Source organism: Globicephala melas, chromosome 8 (assembly GCF_963455315.2).
Source record: "Globicephala melas chromosome 8, mGloMel1.2, whole genome shotgun sequence".
In the NCBI taxonomy this organism is placed as follows: Eukaryota; Metazoa; Chordata; class Mammalia; order Artiodactyla; family Delphinidae; genus Globicephala; species Globicephala melas.
In genome coordinates this window covers 36,917,034-36,940,126 of record NC_083321.1, presented here as the reverse complement: position 1 = coordinate 36,940,126, position 23,093 = coordinate 36,917,034, and the positions used below count along the sequence as shown (strand labels likewise).

Genomic DNA, 23,093 nt, shown 5'->3' with positions numbered 1-23,093 from the left:
GAGAGTCTGGGAAACTGTGGAAAGAGTGTGGTCTTTGGAATCAGACAGAATGAATTGGAGTTGAGGCTTTTTTTTCTTACTAGTTATGTACCATTGGGCAAATAATTTCACTGAGTCTCTGTTTTTCTGTAAATTGGAGATAACAGTACCAAGTTCATGGGGCAGCTGCAAGGACTACTGCGCTAGGATGTCTGTAAGGTGCTGAGCATAGTCCCCATTCTGTAAAGAATACCTGTTATTTTATTATTATTATTAATTGCTCTTATGAATAAAATCTGTGTGGAAGGCTACATGTTGGGATTAATTTTAAGAGCAGCTCTAGGTTAGCTCCTCAGATGAGCAGTTTCTTCTGGTGCCTTTTATATGTTCAGCAAATAATGTGTTTATCTTTTATGAGGCAGGTTTGAGAGGAGAGAGGACCTAACTAATGAGTTTGGAAGTAAGATGAGGATTCAGGAAAGAGATGGCGAACCACTGAACGTTACATTTGTGATTCTGTCTCTAGCTGAGTTACTTAACTCAGAAGGATAAATATGTGAAGCCCCTAATGCTGGGTTTCAGAGGATCAACGTGTACAAGTGCGCATTGTTTCGGGAATGACATAGGTTCCGGTCAAGTGAAAAAGAACCAGGAGCTTTGACTAAAAACCCAGCATGGGTAGTGATGCAGCTTTCAAGGAAGCCAGTATATAAGGACGATGTGAGTGTCCAAGGAAAAGACATCAGCAATCTCACTGTCTTCTGCCCTGGTCAGGACACAGCTGAGATGTGTTCTTTTAAAAGAGAGCAGGAACATACCCAGGAGAGCGTGTTGTAGGAGGAATGCTGTTGCTGCTTATCCTGGAGGTGTGAGCGCTGCCTTCCAATTTCAGGTGTTTGGAAGTCTGTCATTTGGAAGCCAGTGCACTGTATAGAATGAGCACTCAATAATTATTGAACAAATGGGGAAGCAGCTTCTATAGGGTCTATCTATAGGACACCTATAGTGTAGATCTACAGTGTAGAAATAAAGGAGCTAAAGAATGAAAACCAGTTAGTCCAAGTTATAAAAAGGCAGATTTTAGAACCACTTTGAGAAACTTTTTAACTGCAAAAGGGTCACAAGCTAACTGGTGAGGCTGCGATGTCTACAAACAACTATGACCTAAGGGCTAAGTGCTGTAGAATAAGCATTCTTAGGTTCAGGGAAGGGAGAGAATCCTTTCCCATAGGGAATCTGGAAAGACCTAAAGGGGGAAGGAGGATTTTAAGTTAGGTCTTGAAGGCAGTTAGGACTCGGACGTCCCAAAAATGTGGTTTTAGAAGTAGATGGGGTGAAGTAGGGAGCACTTGAGGGCAATGAACCACACAAAGCAAGGACATGGAAGCAAGGAATATTTGGCTTTTATGTGAGGGAATGTAGTGCAATTCAGGTTACTTGGAAGGAGAAAATCCATTGATTCTCCTGGGATTGGTTTTGAAAGTTATTCAGAATAAGAGCCCAAAATTTGGTCCAGTCAATACACATGAGATTATCATGTGATTAAACTGAATGTGTTTTTGAGACTGTGTCATGTGTGTTGATCAGGATTTTATGGGAATTAAATTTCAGTTTCACACAACTTTTTTGGATCCTATCTTTCTTAAAGCCAGGCCCATCTGCAGATAAACAGATAAACTAAACCAACAGGATTCGTTCCTGCCTACCTGAACCAGATGTGGTTGTGTTGTTTTTTGTGGGCTAGAGCAGTGCTTCTCAAACTATAATGTGCATGTGCATCCTCTAGGGATCTTGTTAAAATCCAGAGTCTGCTTCTGCAGGTCTGGGGTGAGGTCTGGAATTCTGCCCTTGTAGCAAGATTCCAGGTAAAGCCATTACTGTGGGACCCATGGACCACACTTTGAATAGCAAGCGTTCAGAATTTTATTTTATGGCCACCTTTTCCACTCTGAAGTTTAGGACAAGAACATCTTGGCAACACCTTGGAAGGCAGATACAGTTACTATGTCAATATAGTGATTTTAATTGGGCAAGGAGAACTGGTTTACTACTGGCAGTATCGGTTTATTATTGCACATTCATTTGTCTTTCCCTGGGGCAGAGTTTTACTTTTTTATACAAAGAATTTGTACCATTTCAAAAACACTTCAAAGTGGGTAATGTTTATCCTTGAAACACTTTATCTTAACTTATCCGTAATATCTGCCTTTCCAAATAGTATCTGATTTGTAATCTCTTTGCAAGGAGAGCAATTTGTTTCTGAATTAACTCAGCCTAATACAGTTACAAGGATTAAGTTATGAAAACTTTCCAGTAGGAAATCTTTGCTGGCATTAATTTAATATATAGGGAAATAGTTTTAGTTGGCCTCTCTGAATTCAGTGGTTTGTTTCTTTGACTAATTTTGTTAAAATGATCAGAAAATACTGTTTTAGATGTGCACAGGAGAGCCACAGTTACACCGTTTAGATATTAATTTATTTGGATCTGGAAGGTTTTTCAATTTTTAGGAGGTTCTTCATATATTATAACTATTCCTATCAATATTTTATGAGTTTCAACTAATGAGAAGAGATTAATTATTAGCCAACTGTGAGCAAATTCCTACAGGATTAGAGCATAGAATGGGGCCAGGTTTGAGGGTAGGGATATGTGTACGTAAGGGAAGGTGAGGCTAGAATGCAGAGAGAAGAGACTCTTAGGCACCAGTGATGAAATTTTCTTTCATCATAATTAGGCTGTTCTTACTGGAAGTCTGATACGTTCCTTAACTTTGCTTTAACATTTAGCAGGCACCATTTTCTATTTCGTTTTCATTCTCAGCCTAGTAGCCTTCCTCTACTTTTTCTACAAGACTTGGGCAACTGATCCAGGCTTCACTAAGGCTTCCGAAGAAGAAAGGAAGATGGTGAGCTTTCTCTGTAATGTTACTGATTTTTTTATAGGAGGGTATGGAAACTACAGAGGGTCACGACCATGTTGGTTTTTGTCGTGCCTATGTCTCTAGTGCCTGGGACGTAATAGATGCACTGTAAATGTGGGATGATTAAAATCAACAAACAGATTTCTCCACTGTCATTTATTTATATGAAAGTTTAAAAAATATTTTTATTTTTTATTACAGTAATATCCCACTGGGACTTTTTCAGGTATAATTTCTGTCAGTAGATGTGAGCGCCTACTTCTTTATAGTAATACTTAGATAATGATCATACAGTTTAAATTCCCCCATTAAGTACATGGAGGGTATCTAGGCAGGGGTCAAGGAGAGTCCTTCTCCTTACTGGCTGAGAAGAGGCCCCTTCTCTTCCTCAGACATGAAATTGTCAGATGACATGATGTGTCTTCCATTGCTCGTGAATGTTTAGAAGTTGGGGAGACTGTTGTCTTCTATGTTACCTAAAGCCAGTGTTCCTGAAAGACTGCCTTTGGTGCTTATAACCATCAGTTCTGATGTGTAGGTGGTTTTTGTTCCTTTTTTATGAGTGTATAATGTATGTATTTATTTTTCTATAGCATATTATAACTGAAAAATCATTGCCATTCATGGAGAAAAGGGGGGGTGTAATTTTTGTGCATTCTAATTTATGGGCTATGGTTGAAAATGCAGCCTTGAAAAGTCACATATTTCAAGCACAGAATGATATGGTGGCAAGTCTTCTAAGTTGCTTTTCTAGCTACCTCAGTTTGAAGAGAGAGCTGTGAGAATGGTATGTAACCATGCATCATCCATTCCCCAACAAAACGCAAACGTAAGGTCAAACTTGATGTCTTTCAGAATATCATCACCCTTGCAGAGACCGGCTGTCTGGATTTCAGAACATTTTGTACATCATGTCTTGTGAGTGAGTCTTTTCTTTATAATTTTTTTCCCATCGTAAAAGCAAATTCTTGGTTACATTGCTCATGTAAGCATTTCTCAAATCTTCATGGTATATTTATACACCTTTCTTTTTACCAGGTGTAAAATTTGTTTTTTAAAATTTTGCATTACTGTCAGAACAGTCTTCTGCCTTGAACATGTGGGAGAATGATGTTTGTAATCTCTTGAAGTTGCCTGTGGTTAAATCTCTTTGTGTGTTTTCTTTGCTTTTCCCTGCCATGAAGCATATGTTAGAACTAACTTGGAGTCAGAGGCTCATGATGACCCTAGAAACCACTTAATGAAACCTTTGATTTAGCAACTGAAGATTCATAGCCTAAAGGGAGGAAGTAACTTTCCCTAAATTATTGACAGAACCAGAAGTGTAACTCGGTTCCCTTTTTCTTAGTCCAGGGCTCATTCTGCTGTGTGGTGCTGCCTCTTTTCCCCTTAGTCAGTGTCAGTAAGCTCTGGAATTCAAATCCCTTTTAGTGATGGCCTAATTAGACATGTGGATGTAAATAGTAATAAGGCATCCCAGAGCCTCTAAGTGAATTGATGATCGATGTAGGATTATTTGTGCCAATGTCGTTATAATTTAGGAATAAGATTTTGCTTTTGATTTGTTACCGCTTTGAGATTCTGATTTTTGCTTAGATCTCTCTTAATTGTCCACTTAGATAAGGAAGCCATTACGGTCACTCCACTGCCATGTGTGCGACTCCTGTGTGGCTCGGTATGATCAACATTGCCTGTGGACTGGACGGTGCATCGGTGAGAGGCTCAAGTTTCCATTTACCATTTTGAAGTTCAGCTCTCTTTAGTTATGTGTGTGACTCAGAAAAAGTGGAAAGCATGTAAGGGGTCCACTCTTGCTTGTCAGAGAATCAGCTTTGTGGTCTAACACCTTTGGAACACTGACTCTTGATGTTAATAATAATAATTAATGTCATTTGTATAATATTTTAACATGTATAAAGTACCTTCATATATAGTATCCTTTTTGAACATCAGAGGTTGGTATTATTACCTCCATTTTAGAGTTGAAAAAATATTAAAGGTTAAATTATTTGCTTGAGATCACTTTAGTAGTGCCAGTCTTCCACTCTAGATACCATGTCTTTTCCATATTTTGTGTCTTGTCCCTTTTATTCACCTTCTCTACTTGCCTCTAAGGCTCAGGTAGGTGCTAGAACCAGAGATGGCAGGGGTCTGGGGATTGCCTTCCACCCAGGCAGTGTTCTGATCTGAAGCCCTGGGTTTCCTCCGAGCCGTCACAGTAAAAGCCAGGGCTTTATTATGAGGAACTTCAGAGGAACTATGGTCACGGGTCTTCAGGCGAGGCTATGCATGTATAATCTTGATGAACAAAAGGCTGCCTCAGCTCAGGCAGCTTTCCTTGGTGCATTTTGATGTTCTCCACTGTTCCTAGAGAACAGGTGAAGAGAGAATTCCTGGGCTTCTGGGCTTCGTGTACCCCATCCCACCATAGAGATGAGATGATTGGCATTATAGCAGGCACCTTTGAATGGCAGTGGGAAAACAATAGGATGAGGCCACATATTTTTATCACATTGCGTTTACGTAGTGTTTTCGTATATATCATCCTGTTTGGTTGCCACAGGCCTGTGAAGTAGACAGAAGAGATGTTTTCCCCATATTAAAGGTGAGGACACTGAATCAGAGAAGTTAAATGATGTACCTGTAGTCACACAGCTTGTCGTTCGTAAATCTGGGTCTCCTGATTCCAGTGGGTGTTGCTCCTTCTGCTGGGCTTTGCTACCTCAGGAGGAGGTGGGAATGTGATGGTGGCTAAGGAGCTTTTGTGTCATCAGCATCAAAATGCTGCCGTCTCCAGCATCAAGGGGGCAGCGTGTGCAACAGTGGGGCTTGGTTGCCCGGCCCCCTCACCCCTTCTTTGCTTCTGTAGGCCTTTCTCAGGCCGCAGGTTGCCCCTCTTTTGCTGTGTCAGTCTCCTGCAATATATCTGTTGCCCCTCAGATTTGTTTTCTCTGTTCCCCTGATTAAGTCAGTACTTGATGTCCAGAAGTTGTACTTATATAAACTTATTACACGGAAGGAAGGAAGAGACAGGGTATGACTTGCCCCAAATCCTGCCTCCTCCCCTCCCTCCAATGCTGTATAGGCCATCCTAGAGCTGTATTTGCTCTATCCAAAAAAGAAGTGTCTTCTTTTAGGTAGGTAATGAATAAATATTAGTTTAGTGAACATGGACAATTGAACATGACATATCAGAGCTGTTTGGTTTGGGTTTAATGGTATTTAAAAGCAAAACAACTGCTTATTTCTTTTTTACTTTGGTGAAGGCTTTTGACAGGGAAGTGGTTTAATAAGGTCTTGATCTGGAAAATCATTGGAAGAAAGTATTAAACATGTTTTTCTTTTTGATGTAGGTTTTGGCAACCATCATTATTACATATTCTTCTTATTTTTCCTTTCCATCGTGTGTGACTGGATTATATATGAATCTTTCATCTGTAAGTATAAATTTTTCTTATAGCAAACTTATGCACCTGCACTCACATATACTTTTTCTTGTAAACTCTTGTATCTCACATTCCGGCTGGATGACTATAAACCATACCCTAATAAAAACGAAACAAATGTCTCTGAGACTCTCTCAGCATTGGGAAGCTGCAGGAAGTGCTAGAAGAGGTTAGTTGTCGGTAGTTTGGAAGAGATTCTACTCTAAAGTGACCTTGATAAATTTGAGAAGTGGTCAGAAATAGAGATTGATTTAAGGTAAGTGCAGATTTATCCCCCAGTGAAATGAGTAAAAATCAGGTAGGTGTTCAAGTACAAAGCAAGGGAAGTGATAAGTAAATAAGCTAGGAAAAAAAAAACGTTGGTGCTAGAGAGGTTGTGGGAGGGAGGTGGAGGTGGTCACAGTAATTAAGGAACAAAACTGAAAGCTCATGCCATTTGACAGATGTCAAGTCACAACTTAGAACTGATGGGAAAACAGTAACAATGATCGAAAGGTCGGAAATAATAACTTGGAAGAAAACACTAGCTCACTTATTCTGCATCCCTGAGAAAGGCAAATAACTTTTCATCAGCAGTGCAGAAGGGCGTTGAGGGGGTCTCATGTAGGGAGTGACGTTGAGCTGTTCCAAGGTGAGTGACTAAGAACAGGGTTTAAATTGAAGCAGGGAGGATTTTGGTTAGCTCTTAAGAATTGCATGACTATGCTTTTCAGACCTTGGAATAGGTTACCTAACCAGAAACACTGTGCTTGTAGTTTATTTTGACTTTATTTGTTTAACTGTTTATTATTCATTTATTCTGAAGGTTTTAGGAGAATTTGGATCTAGAGGCAGAGGCTTCGCTACTGATCTGTTTCCATCCACCCTCCTGTTGTATTCATGCTTAAGTCTTAGATTTTGCCAGTAGAATAATACTAGTTTGTTGCTTGAGCTAAAATCTGAAATGATTCAGGAAGACGTGGAAAGTTTTTTCCTACAATTTTTCTTTTCCCCTTAGCATCCCAAGTCCCACCGCACCTTACACGCCCCACCCCACTCACCCACTGGCTTTCTCTAATTTAAACTTTGTTTAGTTTTTGAAAGACAGTTCCTCCTGTGCTGTCCCCAGCCTCCCAGATCTCTTCTCCAGAAACATCCAGTATTACAAGTTTTGTTTTGTTTAGGGTTTCATGTTTAGAGATTGTTAATTAAAATCTACGAAATGATCTATTTTTAGCCCTGCCGTAGGCATGGAGGGGGTCTCAGTTACCTTGTCAGCCCTTCTCCGTACCAGACACCTTTGGTGTCTCTGATCACTAGGGAATGCTTTCGTAGCTCACTGTAACTGCCACCATCTCAAATGGACCTAAGTCAGAAGGTTGTGATCCCTGATCTCAGTTCTTGTCAAAGGCCATCAGAAGTCCTAAGCATTGAAATTTTAAAACCTCTTAGATTATGTCCTGTGGTGTAAGAAATAAAAGATTTTTTTGACAGCGCTGCTTTCTGTCGAAAGAGCTGCCTTTTTAAGGCCTGAGAATAAAGCATATTCCTGGAAAACCTTTTTAAGCTGGCCCATGGACCAACTTGTCCCTTGGACTTGATCCTCGGGGAGAGGAGCCAGATTTTACACCACTCTTGTCTCTCCCCATTCTCTCTCTTCACTAAAAATAGTCATCTTTGTGTGGTGGCTATGTCCAGCATACAACTGTATTGATAAGGACAGAAGTAATTTTCCATCACATTCATTCTTTCCAAGTTGCTTCCTTATTACATGCGTTTGGTTCTTCCCTCCTCTTTGTCTTTATTCTCTGGCTCTGAACCAATTTTTGTATCACGTTTTTTTGTTTCTTAGGAACAGTCCCACCTTACATTTACTAACAGCTGTATAGACTAGCTGAACATGTTTTGTTACTTTTATCCTATTTATATTCTGACAGTATTTCTTTACACCGAATGCACGCATCCTGTCATTTATCGTTATTTCACAGACGGCAAAAACGAACTTGTGCTCCATTTTTCTAATGAGGCCTCATTGTCATCCCACCTCCTTTGTTTCTCATTAACGCTCCTGGTGCCAGAATGCTGCTGTGCACCCTCATCCTCCTCGTGGGATCCGGTTCCAGCTACTCTGACTCTGTGCAGCCTCCATGCATTTCCCCTTTTGTGAGGTCTGTTTTCAGGGTGGACAGTAAGTCACTCAAAGTGTCAGCATCCCGCAAGTTACAGGGAGAAAGATTTTAGATCATTGTTAGAAAGAACATTGTAACTGTCAGAGTTGTTTGAAGATGAAAATGATTGACCTGGAGCAATATGCGTTCCCTATCATTAGCCAGTGACCACCTGATGAGAATGTAGTGTTAGTACATATTAAAGTGTTACATTGCATAACATAATGCATGTGGCCATTTGCAGCCATATCTTTGATAAATCTGAAATCAGTCCTATGAAAATTTCCATTCAAAGTCATGCTGTGTTATCAAAAAAATTCCCAGAAGGGAGCAGTAGAAATCCATAAGCTGAAAGAAAGTAGATACTCTTTCCCACTCAGCAGCTGTTTCCTCTGCCTGCTGTTGGAAATGATATTCTTTTTTTTGTTATGTCAGGTACATGGAATGCATCTTTCTTTGCAGTCCTAATGAGAAGCTCTAAAGAAAGTGTAATTTACCTTAAGTTTTTTACCTTGATTGTTACTCTATGATGATTGCCCTTAGAATTCTTCTGGCATATATTCATGAAAGATCGTTGGAAATCAAATGAGACTCAAAAAGAAAAAATGGACAGACAGTTGATAGTTAAGTCATGGACTCATTTTCTTCCTGTCCCAGGAGCTCTTAAGTGCTGCTTTGGGAAAATGTCTGAAACTACTTATCAAATTGTCAGAGGCATTTATGAAACCTCAAGGTGCAAATCTACACAATTCTTATTTCCTTGTCCTTTATGAATGCTCATGATGCCTGTTTAAAGTCATTGGTTTTACATAACCTTGAAGATCTGTTCCCTTATTTCTGCTGCTTCCTACCTGTGTTCTTACTGCTGCTCTTGGCTGTGGTTAGGGGGTCAATATCATGAAGCCCATAGTGAAGGCCTCACTTTTGATTGGCATGTAAATAGATGTTCCTGGGGAAAAACTGAGCTGCGACCATATGAATCTTGTTCTCTGTTCTTTTCCTAGGGGTGTCTGACTCATGAGTTCTCTCACCTGGCTTTTCTACCCCTGCAGGATTAATTATGGTCCCAGTGCAGAAGTACACCCAGTAACTGCATGCTGTAGGCTGTGGTCCAGTGGTATCTAGGTGCTTATAGGATTTCTTGTGCCCACAGGAATGGCCTGTTGATCTGAACCCTTAGTAAGAGTTTATATTCTGTTCTGTAATAGACCCTTATCTTGCTGTGACATGGATACGATAGAGAATTTTCTAGGACAAATGTTTATTAAATATATAATCATTCCCAGTTATCAAGTCCTTGAACAATTAACTTCTGGCCAGTGTATTTTATACTGAATATGCTAATTTTAGTGATGATTTTATAGACCTTTTTTGCTTTTATTCCCTCATTGCCAACTACCAATGCAGTATTATCATGGCCTTAACAGTGAGGTATCTTTTTTTTTTAATCTTTGTTGAGCTGACATTTATTTGGAAGATAAAATCTTAAAGTTGAGTTCTGATCTGTGCCATCATGTCTTACTTTCTCTTCTCCCTAAACAGAACTGCAGTGATTTTTATCTTCTTGAGGAATGATCACTAGTTTGTTGCCTTTTTAAATAATGGGTTCCTTTTTTGTGAATTCACAGATTGGTCAAATCATTGTGTCACAACATTCAAAGCAGATGGACTGTGGACCTACCTCAATCAGATCGTGGCCTGTTCCCCTTGGGTCGTATATATCTTCACGTTAGCAACTTTCCATTTCTCATGGTCAACATTTTTATTACTAACTCAGCTCTTTCAGGTATTTATCTTCTTATAATGCCTTTGAGTAAAATTTCCAATACCCCATAGTGAGATAGAAAGACTAGAATTTCAAATCAGAAGACTTAGATTTGAGTTCCACTTCTGTCACTTACTCTGTGGGTCTGGGCATGTCATTTGACTCCCGAATTTCAGTTTCCTTGTCTGTAAAATGGGGATAATAATGCCTGTCTACTCTCGCAGGGTGGTTTAAAGGTTAGAGTAATAAGGTGTTAGTGTAGCCCTAGGATTTATCTAATCTGACCTCTTTTACAGATAGAGGTACAGAGAGGTGAATTGAATTGCTCAAGGTCACCCAGTGAGTGGCAAAATCAGAACTGGAAACTTAGGTCTTCTGACAGTTCATTTCAAGGGGTTTTTCCATCATATAATTAAATTATATGGCGTATGAAAGCATGGTATGAACTGTAAAGCATTGTGCAAATGCGAGATGATTATGTTCCCTCACTTTTCCCAGCCCTGTTTGTTATCCTTCTTATTATGCAGTACTTAAGTGGATGGAAGTGGGGAAGAAATGAAAGATGTATCACTAACCAACAGACATGGTAATTACGCTTGCAGAGTAGGTCGTGACCGTTAGAAAGCTCATGCTCTGGGGCAGTAGCCACCACCTTCAGCTTTCTGTGACGCTCCTGTCCCCTCCCTGCTGCCTGCCTTCGCTTACGAGCATAACCTCATTCTCATTGTTGCTACGGCCTGCCCCCGTGGAATAGACAGCCGTGATCATCTGAGCTGGTTATTGCCAGAGCTCAGATCATTAGAGCATTACTCAGCAAAAGCAAGATGTATTCCATTTTTATGGGAGAGTAACCAATTCTGCAATAATAATAAAAAATAAAGTAAGAAAAAGGGGGGAAAGGCTAAGGAAAGGAATTAAGCTAATACTACTGGCTGAACTGAGGTTTCTGAATAATACCTGTCCTAGTCTCCTATCTGACATCTACAGACTCAGGCAGTAAGAGTGGATATTAGCATCAATGATTATTAATATTATAATCATTTGTAATACCTCATATTTATATATGCTTTACGTATTCCAAAGCACTTTCCCGTCAATGGCCTCACAGACATTTGAGATGGAGTCTGTGCCAAAGTCGTGTTTCCATTTTATGGATGAGAAAACTAAACCTAAGAGATGTTGAGCGCCTTGCTTATGGCCATAGGGCTCAGTCAGAGGTGGAGTTAGAAGCAGAACCTAAGATTTGGGACATCAGTTCTAATTCTCTTTCTTCTTTCCTGGACTCTTAGAATAAGTACATTTGAGGCTATAATATCTTTACTTTTTAAAAGAAAGTTTGTTTATACTCTCTGAGGCAGGAGAGTGGACTCAAAATTTTGGATAGTTTTCAAAAACAGGAATTCAGAGTAAAGTTGTTTTCTTAATAAACAAGACGGTCCAGTTATTTAAAGCCTTTCGTTTCCTGAGTGCTCAGGTGAGTCATGGTTTTGACCGTAGGGAGTCAGACTGAGCATATAGATGGCTGGCAAGGACCGTGGGCTTTATTCTCACACTGACTGAGGTGTCCGCCCCAGTTCTGCCACTTTCTAAGCTGTGTGGCCTTGGACCAGTTACTTCATCTCTGTCAGCCTGTGCACTGAATCATTTTAAATATCTTATCACAAATCCTTAGAGAATCCGATGAGGATGCTGTGATAATCTCTGTCTTACAGGTAAGGAACTTGATGTTTGAATTATTTTGAGGATTAGGTGAGATAGCTTAGTGAAAAATACTGGTTTTAATGATTTGAGAGTTTTTAAAGTTACCTTAATTCTTACACTTCCCCAAATTTATGGATTTAAATGTTCTTCACTTCAGATTAACTTTTTTATTTGGCCCTTTTCAAAGAGATACTAAGAAGCGTATAGAGGTTGAGATAATTGCATTAATGCTGACCTTATGTTGTTTGATTCACCTGGAAGTTGAATGCTGAATGTGTTGAGAGTCTAAACATGGCCGTAAGCCACAGCTTGAATTACTAAAGCAATCATTTCACGACTGAGTCAATGCACTCTGCTTTCTTGAAGGTTAATAAAAGTCAGACAATAAAAAAAAAAAGAATTGCCCAGCTACTAGATTTACATAGGAGTCTTGTTTTGAGCTGCTCTGTCCTTGCCCTCACCGTGATCATTGGTTAGCAGTCCAGGTGATGTTGCCTTTAGGGGAGAACTGAATGTTTGCCAGTGTCCTGTGATGCGATGCCAAGAGTGATGAGCCTCGATGTGGTAGTGTTTTTCATGTACCTTCCCACCTTCATTTTCAGATTGCTTTTCTGGGCCTTACCTCTCATGAGAGAACCAGCCTGCTGAAGCAGAGCAGGCACATGAAACAGACATTGTCCCTCAGGAGGACCCCATACAAGTAAGTGGGACCTATTCTGCCCACTGAGCCGGTGGAAGGTGCTGGCCTCGCCATTGGTTTCCCGACCTAGTGTCACCACCCACAGCCCTGCTGCCATCCTCTAACTGGCTGACGGAGTTGAACCTCTTCTTTCTTGGAAGCCTCAGTGACAGGAGATGAGTGGTAAGGTCATGAGCCCCAAGGTGGTAAGATTTAGTCTGCTGGACTCAGCACAAACAGTAAGTGACTTTGAAGTTTTGCCAAGATGGGAGATCTCTTCAGTCAAGCCACATGGTCACAAGGTTGCATATTGCTGGCATGAAGTCAGCGTGAGATAACTAAGCACGTGGCTGAGAAAGCCAGCCACGGGGCTCTCCGTAGAAAGCGTTAGATTGTGAGCTTTGCCAGGATTTTCAACCTGACTTTCTATCACCAGTAATTCTTTTAGCCCGATGTTTAAAGTGCCCACCTGTGTCAGGGAAGAGTTACTTTTTCAGGTTTGGGATATGTTTTCCCCAGAGCACTGGTTGTGTAAAACCTGTCCCCAGCTGAAAATGAGAGTGTTTGTAGGATTGCCGTCATCTTATGAGATGAGAGATCAGGGTTTGAAGCTTATCTTCCTGTCAGATATGTCGGGATCTTGGAGGCTGAGAGCGCTGCAGAGGTGACCCAGTGCCCTCTAGGGATTTGCCTGCTCACGGCATATCTCATGAGCAGTCTATTTTAAAGCACACTCACGGTACAAGATGAAACTGTTAGGCTGTTAGACAAGGAAATCAGAGCCTGGGATATGACTATGATGTGTGTTTAGAGGAGAGAAATTGACTTAATTGGGAAGAGACGGCCAAAGTGATGGAGTGTAGAGTCGTGTTAAGCTTGTGATGATTGTTTCAGACTGGCAGTGATAATAAAATCCCTTTCTCAGTGACTTAACCGGAGGAATATTTACTCCACCGAAGTACGGACCTCTTTGTGACAGAGGTGGGATTTTAAGCTGAGCCTTGAAAGGTGTGGGGTGGGGAGCAGGAAGGAAGGGCATCCCGAGCCCTGGAGAAGTGTCTGAATAAAGGGCCAGAGGTGAGAGAGTTGGGGCGTTTTGAGGAATTGCTAAGACATGGCAGCATTACTGGAGGAACTAAAGGTAAAGCCTTGGAGCCACTTTGAAACTAGCTTCCAAAGATTTGTCTTATTGTCTTCCCCTAAGTTACTTTTACTCACTAGCCAGCTCTTGAACTGGGCCCTGTCGGTCCCCAGCATGCCTCCCTGCTTCCACCCCATCAGTTCCGTGTGGGCAACCCCCTGCCTGGGAAGCTACCTTCTTAGAAGCCTTGGAAATTTCTTGACCACTCTCAGTAACCAGCAGCAGTGGCACATGCATCCTCACACACAGATGTGTTCCGATGTGTTTAAGACGTTGGGTTAGGCACTTGAAAGATGGGGCATATGCCTAATAATGAATATTCATGATAACTGGAACAGACAGTAGCATTCAGGAATTTAATGGAGGAAAAAATGATGCTGAAGATATGTAGTCAGGAAGGCTCCAAAGGGGAAGTGGGCCTTGACCTAGGCCTTGAGAACTGGTAGGGCTTAAAAGGATAAGGGTGTTACCTGATGGAAGAGTAGGGGAGTGTGGGTTCCAGGGTAGAAGAATGGCCCATGCAGTTGTGATCATGGGAAAAATAAAGCCAGAGTAGCTATAACAAAAGATGAGTTTGGAGCATCAATACCCAAGGAGTCCTGGGCTTTAGTGTATAGGGCTGTGAGTACAAAGATGAGGGATTTGGCTTTGAGCCTCTGGGCAGAGGAATGTTGTTAAAGGGTTTTGACTGGGAGGTTAGGGGCTATGAATATATCAGGTGTTTGGAGGACCAGTCTCCAGTATGTAGGATGAATTAGAAGGAATTGAGACAGAGACACCATTTAGAGTTTCTTAGAATTCGAAGAATCCCATCTTGTTGATCATAGTTTTTCTGGCCTGTCTGTCCTTTGAGATAGTCCAAGTCTGAATTAGAGCAGTGGGAATGGAAAGAAAGAAACTTAATGGTGGCAGTGACTGTTCTAGTGAGTGGGGACCCAAAATGAACTTGAGTTGCTGGGCACAAGCCAGGGAATCTCAAAATAGGGATTCAGGTCCAGAAATGGAACTGGGCTTCAGTTTTAAGGGCCATAAATTCAAGAACTGTCTGATTCACCTCTAGATTCCTGCAGGATCTTGGAAGGATGTATACTGTAAATTCTCAGTGAATGTTTATGTTTGAATGAATGTTTGTCAAATGCTAACAGGAAATGTAGTAAGACGTGTTCTCTTTCTTTCTTGGCAGCCTTGGGTTCACACAGAACCTCGCGGATTTCTTTCAGTGTGGCTGCTTTGGCTTGGTCAAGCCCTGTGCAGTAGACTGGACGTCACAGTACACCATGGTCTTTCACCCAGCTAAGGAGAAGGTTCTTCGCTCAGTGTGAAGAAAAGCAACCCACAGCTCTCACTCTGATTTGTTTGTATTTATGTTGATGCCCTGTGGTCTGCAAGTGCAGTGAAGATTTAGAGTTCACCTAATCCCAAAGGAAAACACAGGTGGTTTTTAAAGCATTTGGTAAAAACAGAAGTTCTCGAGAAAGGCTTACACTTTTTCAGACTTAGTAAGATGGACTGTTTCTGAACAATCTTGGCAGACATCTAAAAAAAAAAACTTTTATATTTTTCACAAGAAAATGCAAGTTCCTTTTTTTTTTTTTTTTTGGAGATAATATTCACCAATTACGGAGAAAATGTGGTATTTTCAGATACTTTTATTGGCTGTTTCAAAATAGTATTATTCTTTAAACTTGTAATTTTTGATAAATTATTTGTCTTTGTTTTATCTATAAATATGTAAAAAAATATTTAAATAGATGTACCTGTTTTGCTTTCACACTTAATAAAATTTTTTTTTTGTAGTTGAGACTTAGTTTCTGACACTTGACACTTCTTGAATCTTAAATTGAGAAAAGGTATATATAGGATGTGAAGAAAAATTCCCAAATCCCAGGAATGAGCTGAGATCACTGTTAGTAGCAATAACAAGATTTAATTTTGTTTTCCGTTTTGCTTAGAAAATTGAACGGGAAATCTTAAAGATTAATTACAATTTTTACTTAGTACCCTTAAAACATTCGACTGGTGTGATTGTAATTGCTCATTTTCTTTGTTCTGGAAGAAATGCTAATTCAACTTGAACGTGTGTGTGTGTGTGTGTGTGTGTGTGTGTGTGTGTGTGTGTGTGTGTGTGTGTGTGTGTGTGTGTGTGTGTGTGTGTGTGTGTGTGTGTGTGTGTGTGTGTGTGTGTGTGTGTGTGTGTGTGTGTGTGTGTGTGTGTGTACGCCCCTAGACATGCATGGCACCTTCCCGCTGAAAACCCCTCCTTAGGTTCCCATTGCGCTAAAATTCTTATCATGTCCAGCTGGCCCTGAATGATAGCGCCTATTTTGTTTACCATCTTGTTTTGGACCACAGTTTGTACTCTAATGGCATAGACCTTTCAGTTCCTCAAAGACCTGTTCTCCTTTTTTCTACAGAGGCTTTGAGATAAGGAAACTAAAGCCTAAAGAAGTTTGTATTTTCTTCAAGGTCAAATGGATACCAAGTGGGCTACCCACTCTGAGGTCCCAGCCTCCTAGAATACCACCTGACACGTATGTGTTCAATAAATATTTGAATGAATTTGTTGTATGAATGCAGGGTTTTAAAGCAGTACATGATGTGATCACAATTGTGGCTTGAAGACTGGTTCTCATTTAAGGGACAGAAGGACTTTTTCTCTCTCCCTTCCTTTCCCACCAACACCGGCCAAGTAAATATTCTCAAATTGTGGTCCATAGACCAGTTAGATCAGAGTCACAGGGACAGGGCAGGGGCCTGGGGCTCACTTGTTTAAAATTCAAATTCCCAGAGCCACTGTATTGCAGCACACCTAATTGATATGTAACATGGAAAGCACATTTCATTCATTTTTAAATTATTCCACAAATATTTATGGAGCATCATGCTAGGTGTTGCAGGCCATAAAACATTTAATTGGGCATACTAATCATGGCATTTACAGTCTAGAGGGGAAGCTAAGATACATGAAACTATAGTATAATGTAGAAAATACTAAAAGCTATAAGAGGGGTGCAAATTAAATACGGTTAGAGTTTAGAGGTTGGGGAGAGCCTCGGTGGGTGTAATCAAGGAAGTGTTTATGGATGATAGGGCATTAGAAAGGGTTTTCAGTGATACTGAGTTTGGAAATGGGGAGTTGGAAGTGAAAGGCATTCAGATGGAGAGAACTCTATGAGTAAAGACAACGGGAAAGTCTAAAGTATAGTCAGAACAATGACAGCCTGGGTCTATAGGATGTTGGAAGTGGGGAGCTTGGTTAATAAGTTGGAAAGGTGGACGGGGGCTAGATCACCAGGGGCATTGAACGATGTTAAGGGAAGGAACTGTAAGATTAAAGTGAGCAATAAGGAACTATTTCTTTACCCTTGTAGGTAAAAGTTCTTGAAAACCTTGTCAATATCTCCAAGTCCTCTCTCCCATCCTCCTCCTAACCCATCTGCAGTCAGGCTTTCACCTCCAGCACCTCATGGAAACTGCTCTTGTCAAGCACACCGGTGTCTTCTGTGTTGCTAAATTGCGTGTCAGCTCCAAGTCCATCGTACAGAACCCACCAGCAGCATCTGACAGGTGCTTCCTTAATATACTTTCCTCACCTGGCCTCCAGGAGAGCACCCCTGAGTTTCCTCCTCCTCTCGCTGGTTGCTCTTGAGAGCCTAACATCTCCTTTGCTGTTTTTCCGCCGCCCCTACCATTTAATTGTGGAATGTCCCAGAGGCGACTCCTTGATCTTCTTGCCCTTTATCTAAACTCACTTCCTCTTCCTTTATAATCTCATCGGATTGTGTAGTGACGTATACCATCTATGTGCCCAAACGCACCAGGTTGTTAACTCCAGTTCGGACTTCCTTCTCAAACTCCAGACTGTGTACTTGACATACCCACTTAAACATCTATAGACATATTAAATTTAACTTGTCCAAATTGAAACTGAACTTCTGATTTCTACCCTAGCCCCATGTGCACAAATAAAACATAGATTTTAAAAATCGATTAAAAATAAAACATACAATACATTTTAAAGTAAATGAATAAAAAATACACAACCCTGTTCCCTACCCTCAGTGTTCCCCATATCAGTTGATCAGAAACTCCATCCTTTCCATTACGCAGGCCAAAACCTTAGAATCTTTTCTTGATAACTTACTTTTTCTCGTAATACCACAGATTCATTTCTTTGAGAAATCCTACTGGCTCTGTCTTCAAAATATATCCAGAATTGAATCCTTTTGGCCACCATTGCTGCTGTAGTCCTGAGTTACCAGCGCTTCTTGCCTGGATTACTACAGCTTTCTTATTTGGTCTCCTTGCTTCTACCCTCACCCTGTTACAAGCAGTGGGGTGATCCTCGTACAAAGCAGATTGAATGACGTCACTCCTGGGCTCAGGAACCCTCCAGTGGCTCTTCATTTCACCAGAAGAAGAGCCGAAGCCCTGACAGTAGCCTGCAGGACCCTATAGGATCTGACCGCTTCTCTTGCTTTTCGCCTTGCTGATCCCACATACCTCCCAGGCATGCTTCTGCCTCAGACCTTTCCCTGCCTGTTCTCTCTGCCTAGACTGCTGTAACCCCAGAAATCCATAGTGCCTTTCCTCACAGCTTTCTTTGAAATGTCGGTTTCTCAATGAGGCCTACCCTCATCCACGTTTTGGAAGTTGTAACATCCTTTTCTTTCTTTTTTTTTTTTTTTTTTGCTGTATGCGGGCCTCTCACTGTTGTGGCCTCTCCCGTTGCGGAGCACAGGCTCCGGACGCGCAGGCTCAGCGGCCATGACTCATGGGCCCAGCTGCTCTGCGGCATGTGGGATCCTCCTGGACCAGGGCACGAACCCGTGTTCCCTGCATCGGCAGGCGGACTCTCAACCACTGCGCCACCAGGGAAGCCCGTAACATCCTTTTCTTGCCCTTTTCCTCTTCTTTACCCTACGCTACCTTTTCCCCCATAGCACTTACCACCTTCTGACATACTGTGTGATTTATTTATTGCCTACTGCATACTGTCTCCCTCTCCATCCTGTCAGATTATAAGGTCCATGAGGGATCTTTGTTCTGTTCACTGATGTATCCCAAGCACCTAAAATACTGTCTAACGCGTAGTATGTGTTCAATAAATATTTGCATGAATCTGCTGAATAAGTCTGTTGAGTGGAATTGAGGGATTTTAAGCAGAACACGATGTGATCAGAGTTGTGTTGAAGGCTGATTCTCAGTCTGGGGGCAAGTGGACTTTTTCAAGTTATATCCTCTCTTATTTTCTCACCAACCCCTGCCAAGTTAGTGTTCTCAAATTGTGGTCCACAGACCATTCACATCAGAATCAGGGGCTGGGGGGTGGGTGTGGAGGGTGGTGTCCAGGGATAATGTGTTTGCAATTCAAATTTCTCATCTCAGACCTTTTGAATCAGTCTCTCAGAAGAGAGTCCTGGAGTCTGAATTTTGTCAGGTTCCCCAGATGCTCTTACATGTATGTGCTACAGTTTGAGAATCACTTACTTTGGGAATTGCACTCCCATTATCCTATTGTGGCTTTTCCCTCGGGTATATGTAGGTGTGAAAGGCACCCTGGGTATGCATCCTGGATGTGTCCGTTATAAGCTACTTTCATCTCTGGGCACACGAGTTAGCTTTCTGGTGCCTCCGTTTCCTTATTTGTATTGTGGGTAATGTTGTGGGGTGTATACACCTCCAGGTGCCGTTAAGAGGATTAGATGAGTTCATACATTGAAAGTGCTTAGAATTGGCACATAGTAAGGGCTCAATAAATGCTGGCTATTCAGAAATCTTTGGAAAATTGACCAGAGAGAGAGAAGCTAGTGGTAGGGAAATGTGCCACATCTTCCCCTTCTACTCTGCGTTGTGTGTCTGGGCTAGGACTCCGGAAATTACAGTCTCCTTGTCAGCCGACTTTCCGTTAAATTCTGCCAGTAGACTGGAAGCAGGAGGGGGGAAGGGACTTACTCCATCCTACTTGCCGCTGTTCCCCTCAGTGCTCTTCAGACAATGGCCCTTCACGCCGACAATGACAGTTGGAATCAGTGTCCAGCTGTTTCCCTAGATCAGCTCCATGGTGCCCCTTAGAAGCACCAGCAGTTAGGCAGGGCGCTCTCCTCAGAGGTCTGACTCCTAGCCCCCCGGAGAGCTGTCCTTGAGGCATGTAAATGAGGGTACCCCCATCTCTTCTCTTCGTTTCCCCCGCCCCAGGGGTGGTGTAGCTACTTGGCTGCAGTTTGTATCTCTGTGTTAAGTCAGTGTGTCCCTTGTTCCTTTTTCAAAAATTTTAGCACCAATTTCCTCTATTATTTTCTCTCTTAAAAAACAAAACTAGTGTGATTTCTGTTTTTCTGACTGGACCCTGACAGATAAAAAATGTTAGAGGTAAACTTTTAGTTGTGGTCTAGGCAACCAGTAGTGAAGGCACAGGAGGGAAGGGCAGGCCCCGTGGCTGACTGAGGCAGAGGAGGAGTCAAGGATGGCTTTGCAGTGTTGAACCCAGTGAATGAGGGGGCGGTGGTGCTGTTCTGAGAAGTAAAGGAAACAGTGTGGAGAGACTGGGTGGTGAGTTTGGTAGTTGGGGCCTGTTTGAGATACTTAAAGCTATCCAGTGGAACAGTTAAGACAGCTGGAAGGAGGCCAGGGCATGGATGGGAGTCACCGGCACAGGGATGAGATTGTCACAGGAGACACCTAGAAAAATGAGATGAAAATGAAAAGGGAGTTCCCCTCCCCAAATGGGAAGACCAATTCTAAAAATAGACCAAAGATGAAAACCAATGCAAACAAAAAAAAAGTGAGAGAGGAGAAGGGCAGGAATGTGACCTTATGGAACATGGATCTAGGGAGCTGGAGAGGAAAGGGAGGGGGCTGGGAGGAGGTTGGGTATGAGGGCAGTCGGGAGACGGAGTCATAGAATTCAAGGAGAGGAACTAATTTCAGAGAGAAAGCAGTGGTCAGGAGTGAAGGCAGGGCTGAGAAGAGCAACCGAGGAGAGACCGGAGAGTTTGTGCTCAGGAGGTGCGGCGGTGTGGCGGCATGGGGGGATCGGAAGCCAGATGCCGAGGTGCTAAGGAATAAATGGGACCGAGTCTTACAGCTTGGCTCTGAAAGGAGAGGGGAGAAGGCAGTAGCTTGGAGGCGATAGCAGGGCTTTGTTTCTGTTTTGTTTGAAAGTCAAAGCAAGCGCAGTCGTGTGACTCGTGTCGCCATGCCGTAACTTCATTCCTTTTCCCAAATGCCTGTATCGTCACGTTGGAGAGCACACATTTGAACTGATCTCACAAACAGCAGGCAAAATCCTGATGCTGCTCCCTGCGACTTAAATGAACGGGATGGACACTGATAGCAGCTCTCTTGGATGCAGCACATCCACTATTTCAGGTGCACGTTAGTCAAGGAAGTTAACACGATAGTAAGCATCCCCCAAATCTCGGTGACCTAACACAACATCAGACTTACTTCTCCTTCTTGTCACAGCCCATTTAGAATTAGCAGGTGTTGTTCCATGCAGGGACCCACGCTCCTTCCCAATTAATGGCTCCACCATTTCCTAGGGCCTCAGTGTCCCCTGGGCCTTCTGTATCCACAGATGTGCAAAGAGAGAGTGGAGACTTTTCTGGGGGTCTAGGGGGCCGGGCCTCCATTGGCCAACTCAGCATGTGTCCTGGTCACTGGTAGGGAGGCTGGGAAATGCAGTAGAAGAGTGTGCCCAGGAAGCAGAGGAGAAACACAGACACTGCTGAACCACAATAAGGTTCTTTGTTTTGTTTTTTCATTTCCAAACCCCTCCACTCCAGTATATAATAATCTCTTCTTTTATATTCTAGTAGAATTTGCGTTTAGTCCAGCCTACAGTCTCTCCCACTTCACTCACTCCACAAATGTTTATTAAGTGCCTAACTATTTTTCGAGCACTGTGAATACAAGTGTGTCACATTCTAACAAGGAGGCAGATGGGGGTTTAAAAATTTAATGCAATGAGATAAGTGCTGTGTTAATTATGTACTGGCTATGAGAATACAGAGGTGGATTAATTCTGCTCAGGTAGTTCAGGAATAGATTTTGCAGAGGAGATGGCATTTGACCTGTGACTTGATTACTAGGGGTTCACCAGGCTAAGGAGTTGGGAGGAGGTTCCATCTTCCTGACATTCCAGACAAAAAAATAGCATTCACAAAAGCACGATGGGGTGAGGGTACTCGTAGTATTTGGAAAGCTTCAGGTCTTTGAATGTAGCTGGGGCTTGTATGGAGGAGATTGTCTAAAGCTAAGTTGAATGGGTTAAGTCCAAGACCAATTCGTGAAAGTCCTTATATGACATATTGTTATGGGCAGAACTGTGCCCCCCTATACCCCCAAACTCCTATGTCCAAGTCCTAACCTCCGGTATCTCAGAATGTGACTATAATTGGAGATAGGGTATTACAGAGATAATTAAGTTAAAACGAGGTGATTCAGGTGGTCCCTAATCCAGGATGACTCGTGTCCATATAAGAAGAGGTAATTACAACACACACACATACAGAAAGGGAAGACCATGTGAAGACACAGGGAGAAGGCAGCCATCTACCAGCCAAGGAGAGACTTCAGAAGACAGCAACCCTGCTGACACCTTAATCTCAGATTTCTAGGCTCCGGAACTGTGAAAAAACGATTTGTGTTGTTTAAGCCACCTATTCCATGGTACTCTGTTATGGCAGCCGTAGCCGATTGATACACATACCGAAGAGTGGGCGTGGAGGAGTCAGAATCAGGGAGGCTTGGGGAATGAGGCAAGGGGGGATGTGGGAGAGGGCAGAGCTAAGGATGACTGAAGTTTTTTGCTTGTCTCCTGGGTGTGTGGTAAGTGGGGCTGGTAACTGAACTGCAGTGGAGGAATAGGTTGCACTGTCTGGTAGTCATTTCACATGTATCTTACCCCTCAGCAAGCCTGGAAGTCCCTAGTGTGGGGGACTTCCTAGTGAAGGGCCAAGGTAGCATATTGCTTTTAAAGTCAGTGCAGGTTAAAGGGGGTTTGGTTTAGTTAATTCATTTCATCCCTGGTGTTATTAATTGTTCGATCGACAATGATGGGATCTCTTATATAGCTCTGGGAAAAGGTTTGCAAATTAAAAATACGTTGTCCTAGGCTTCCTTCCCCAGAGAATGTGGAATGTACAATATTTCCATCCTCAGGCCGTTTGAGTGGAACTCAGTGGCTGAATTACCCCAGCGAGAGTCTCTAGGCAAGTAAAGCATATTTGTATATTATCTCTTTGAAAGTGGGATGGGACACAACCTCTGCCAGCTGTTTTTTTGTTGTTGTTTTTTTTCTGAACCATT

At 42.2% G+C, this 23,093-nt stretch overlaps 1 protein-coding gene across 1 annotated transcript in view; it reads left to right on the top strand.

Annotated features, from left to right (window-relative positions):
• Positions 1-15,582, top strand: part of ZDHHC13 (zinc finger DHHC-type palmitoyltransferase 13) — a 51,942-nt gene extending 36,360 nt beyond the window's left edge. The window contains exons 14-20 of the mRNA XM_030864907.3: positions 2,763-2,887; positions 3,758-3,820; positions 4,522-4,615; positions 6,256-6,339; positions 10,124-10,281; positions 12,564-12,661; positions 14,965-15,582. Of these exons, the coding sequence (XP_030720767.2) occupies positions 2,763-2,887; positions 3,758-3,820; positions 4,522-4,615; positions 6,256-6,339; positions 10,124-10,281; positions 12,564-12,661; positions 14,965-15,103 (761 nt within the window). The 3' untranslated portion in view covers positions 15,104-15,582. The remainder of the gene's footprint in view (positions 1-2,762; positions 2,888-3,757; positions 3,821-4,521; positions 4,616-6,255; positions 6,340-10,123; positions 10,282-12,563; positions 12,662-14,964) is intronic.
• The last annotated feature ends 7,511 nt before the right edge of the window (positions 15,583-23,093 follow it).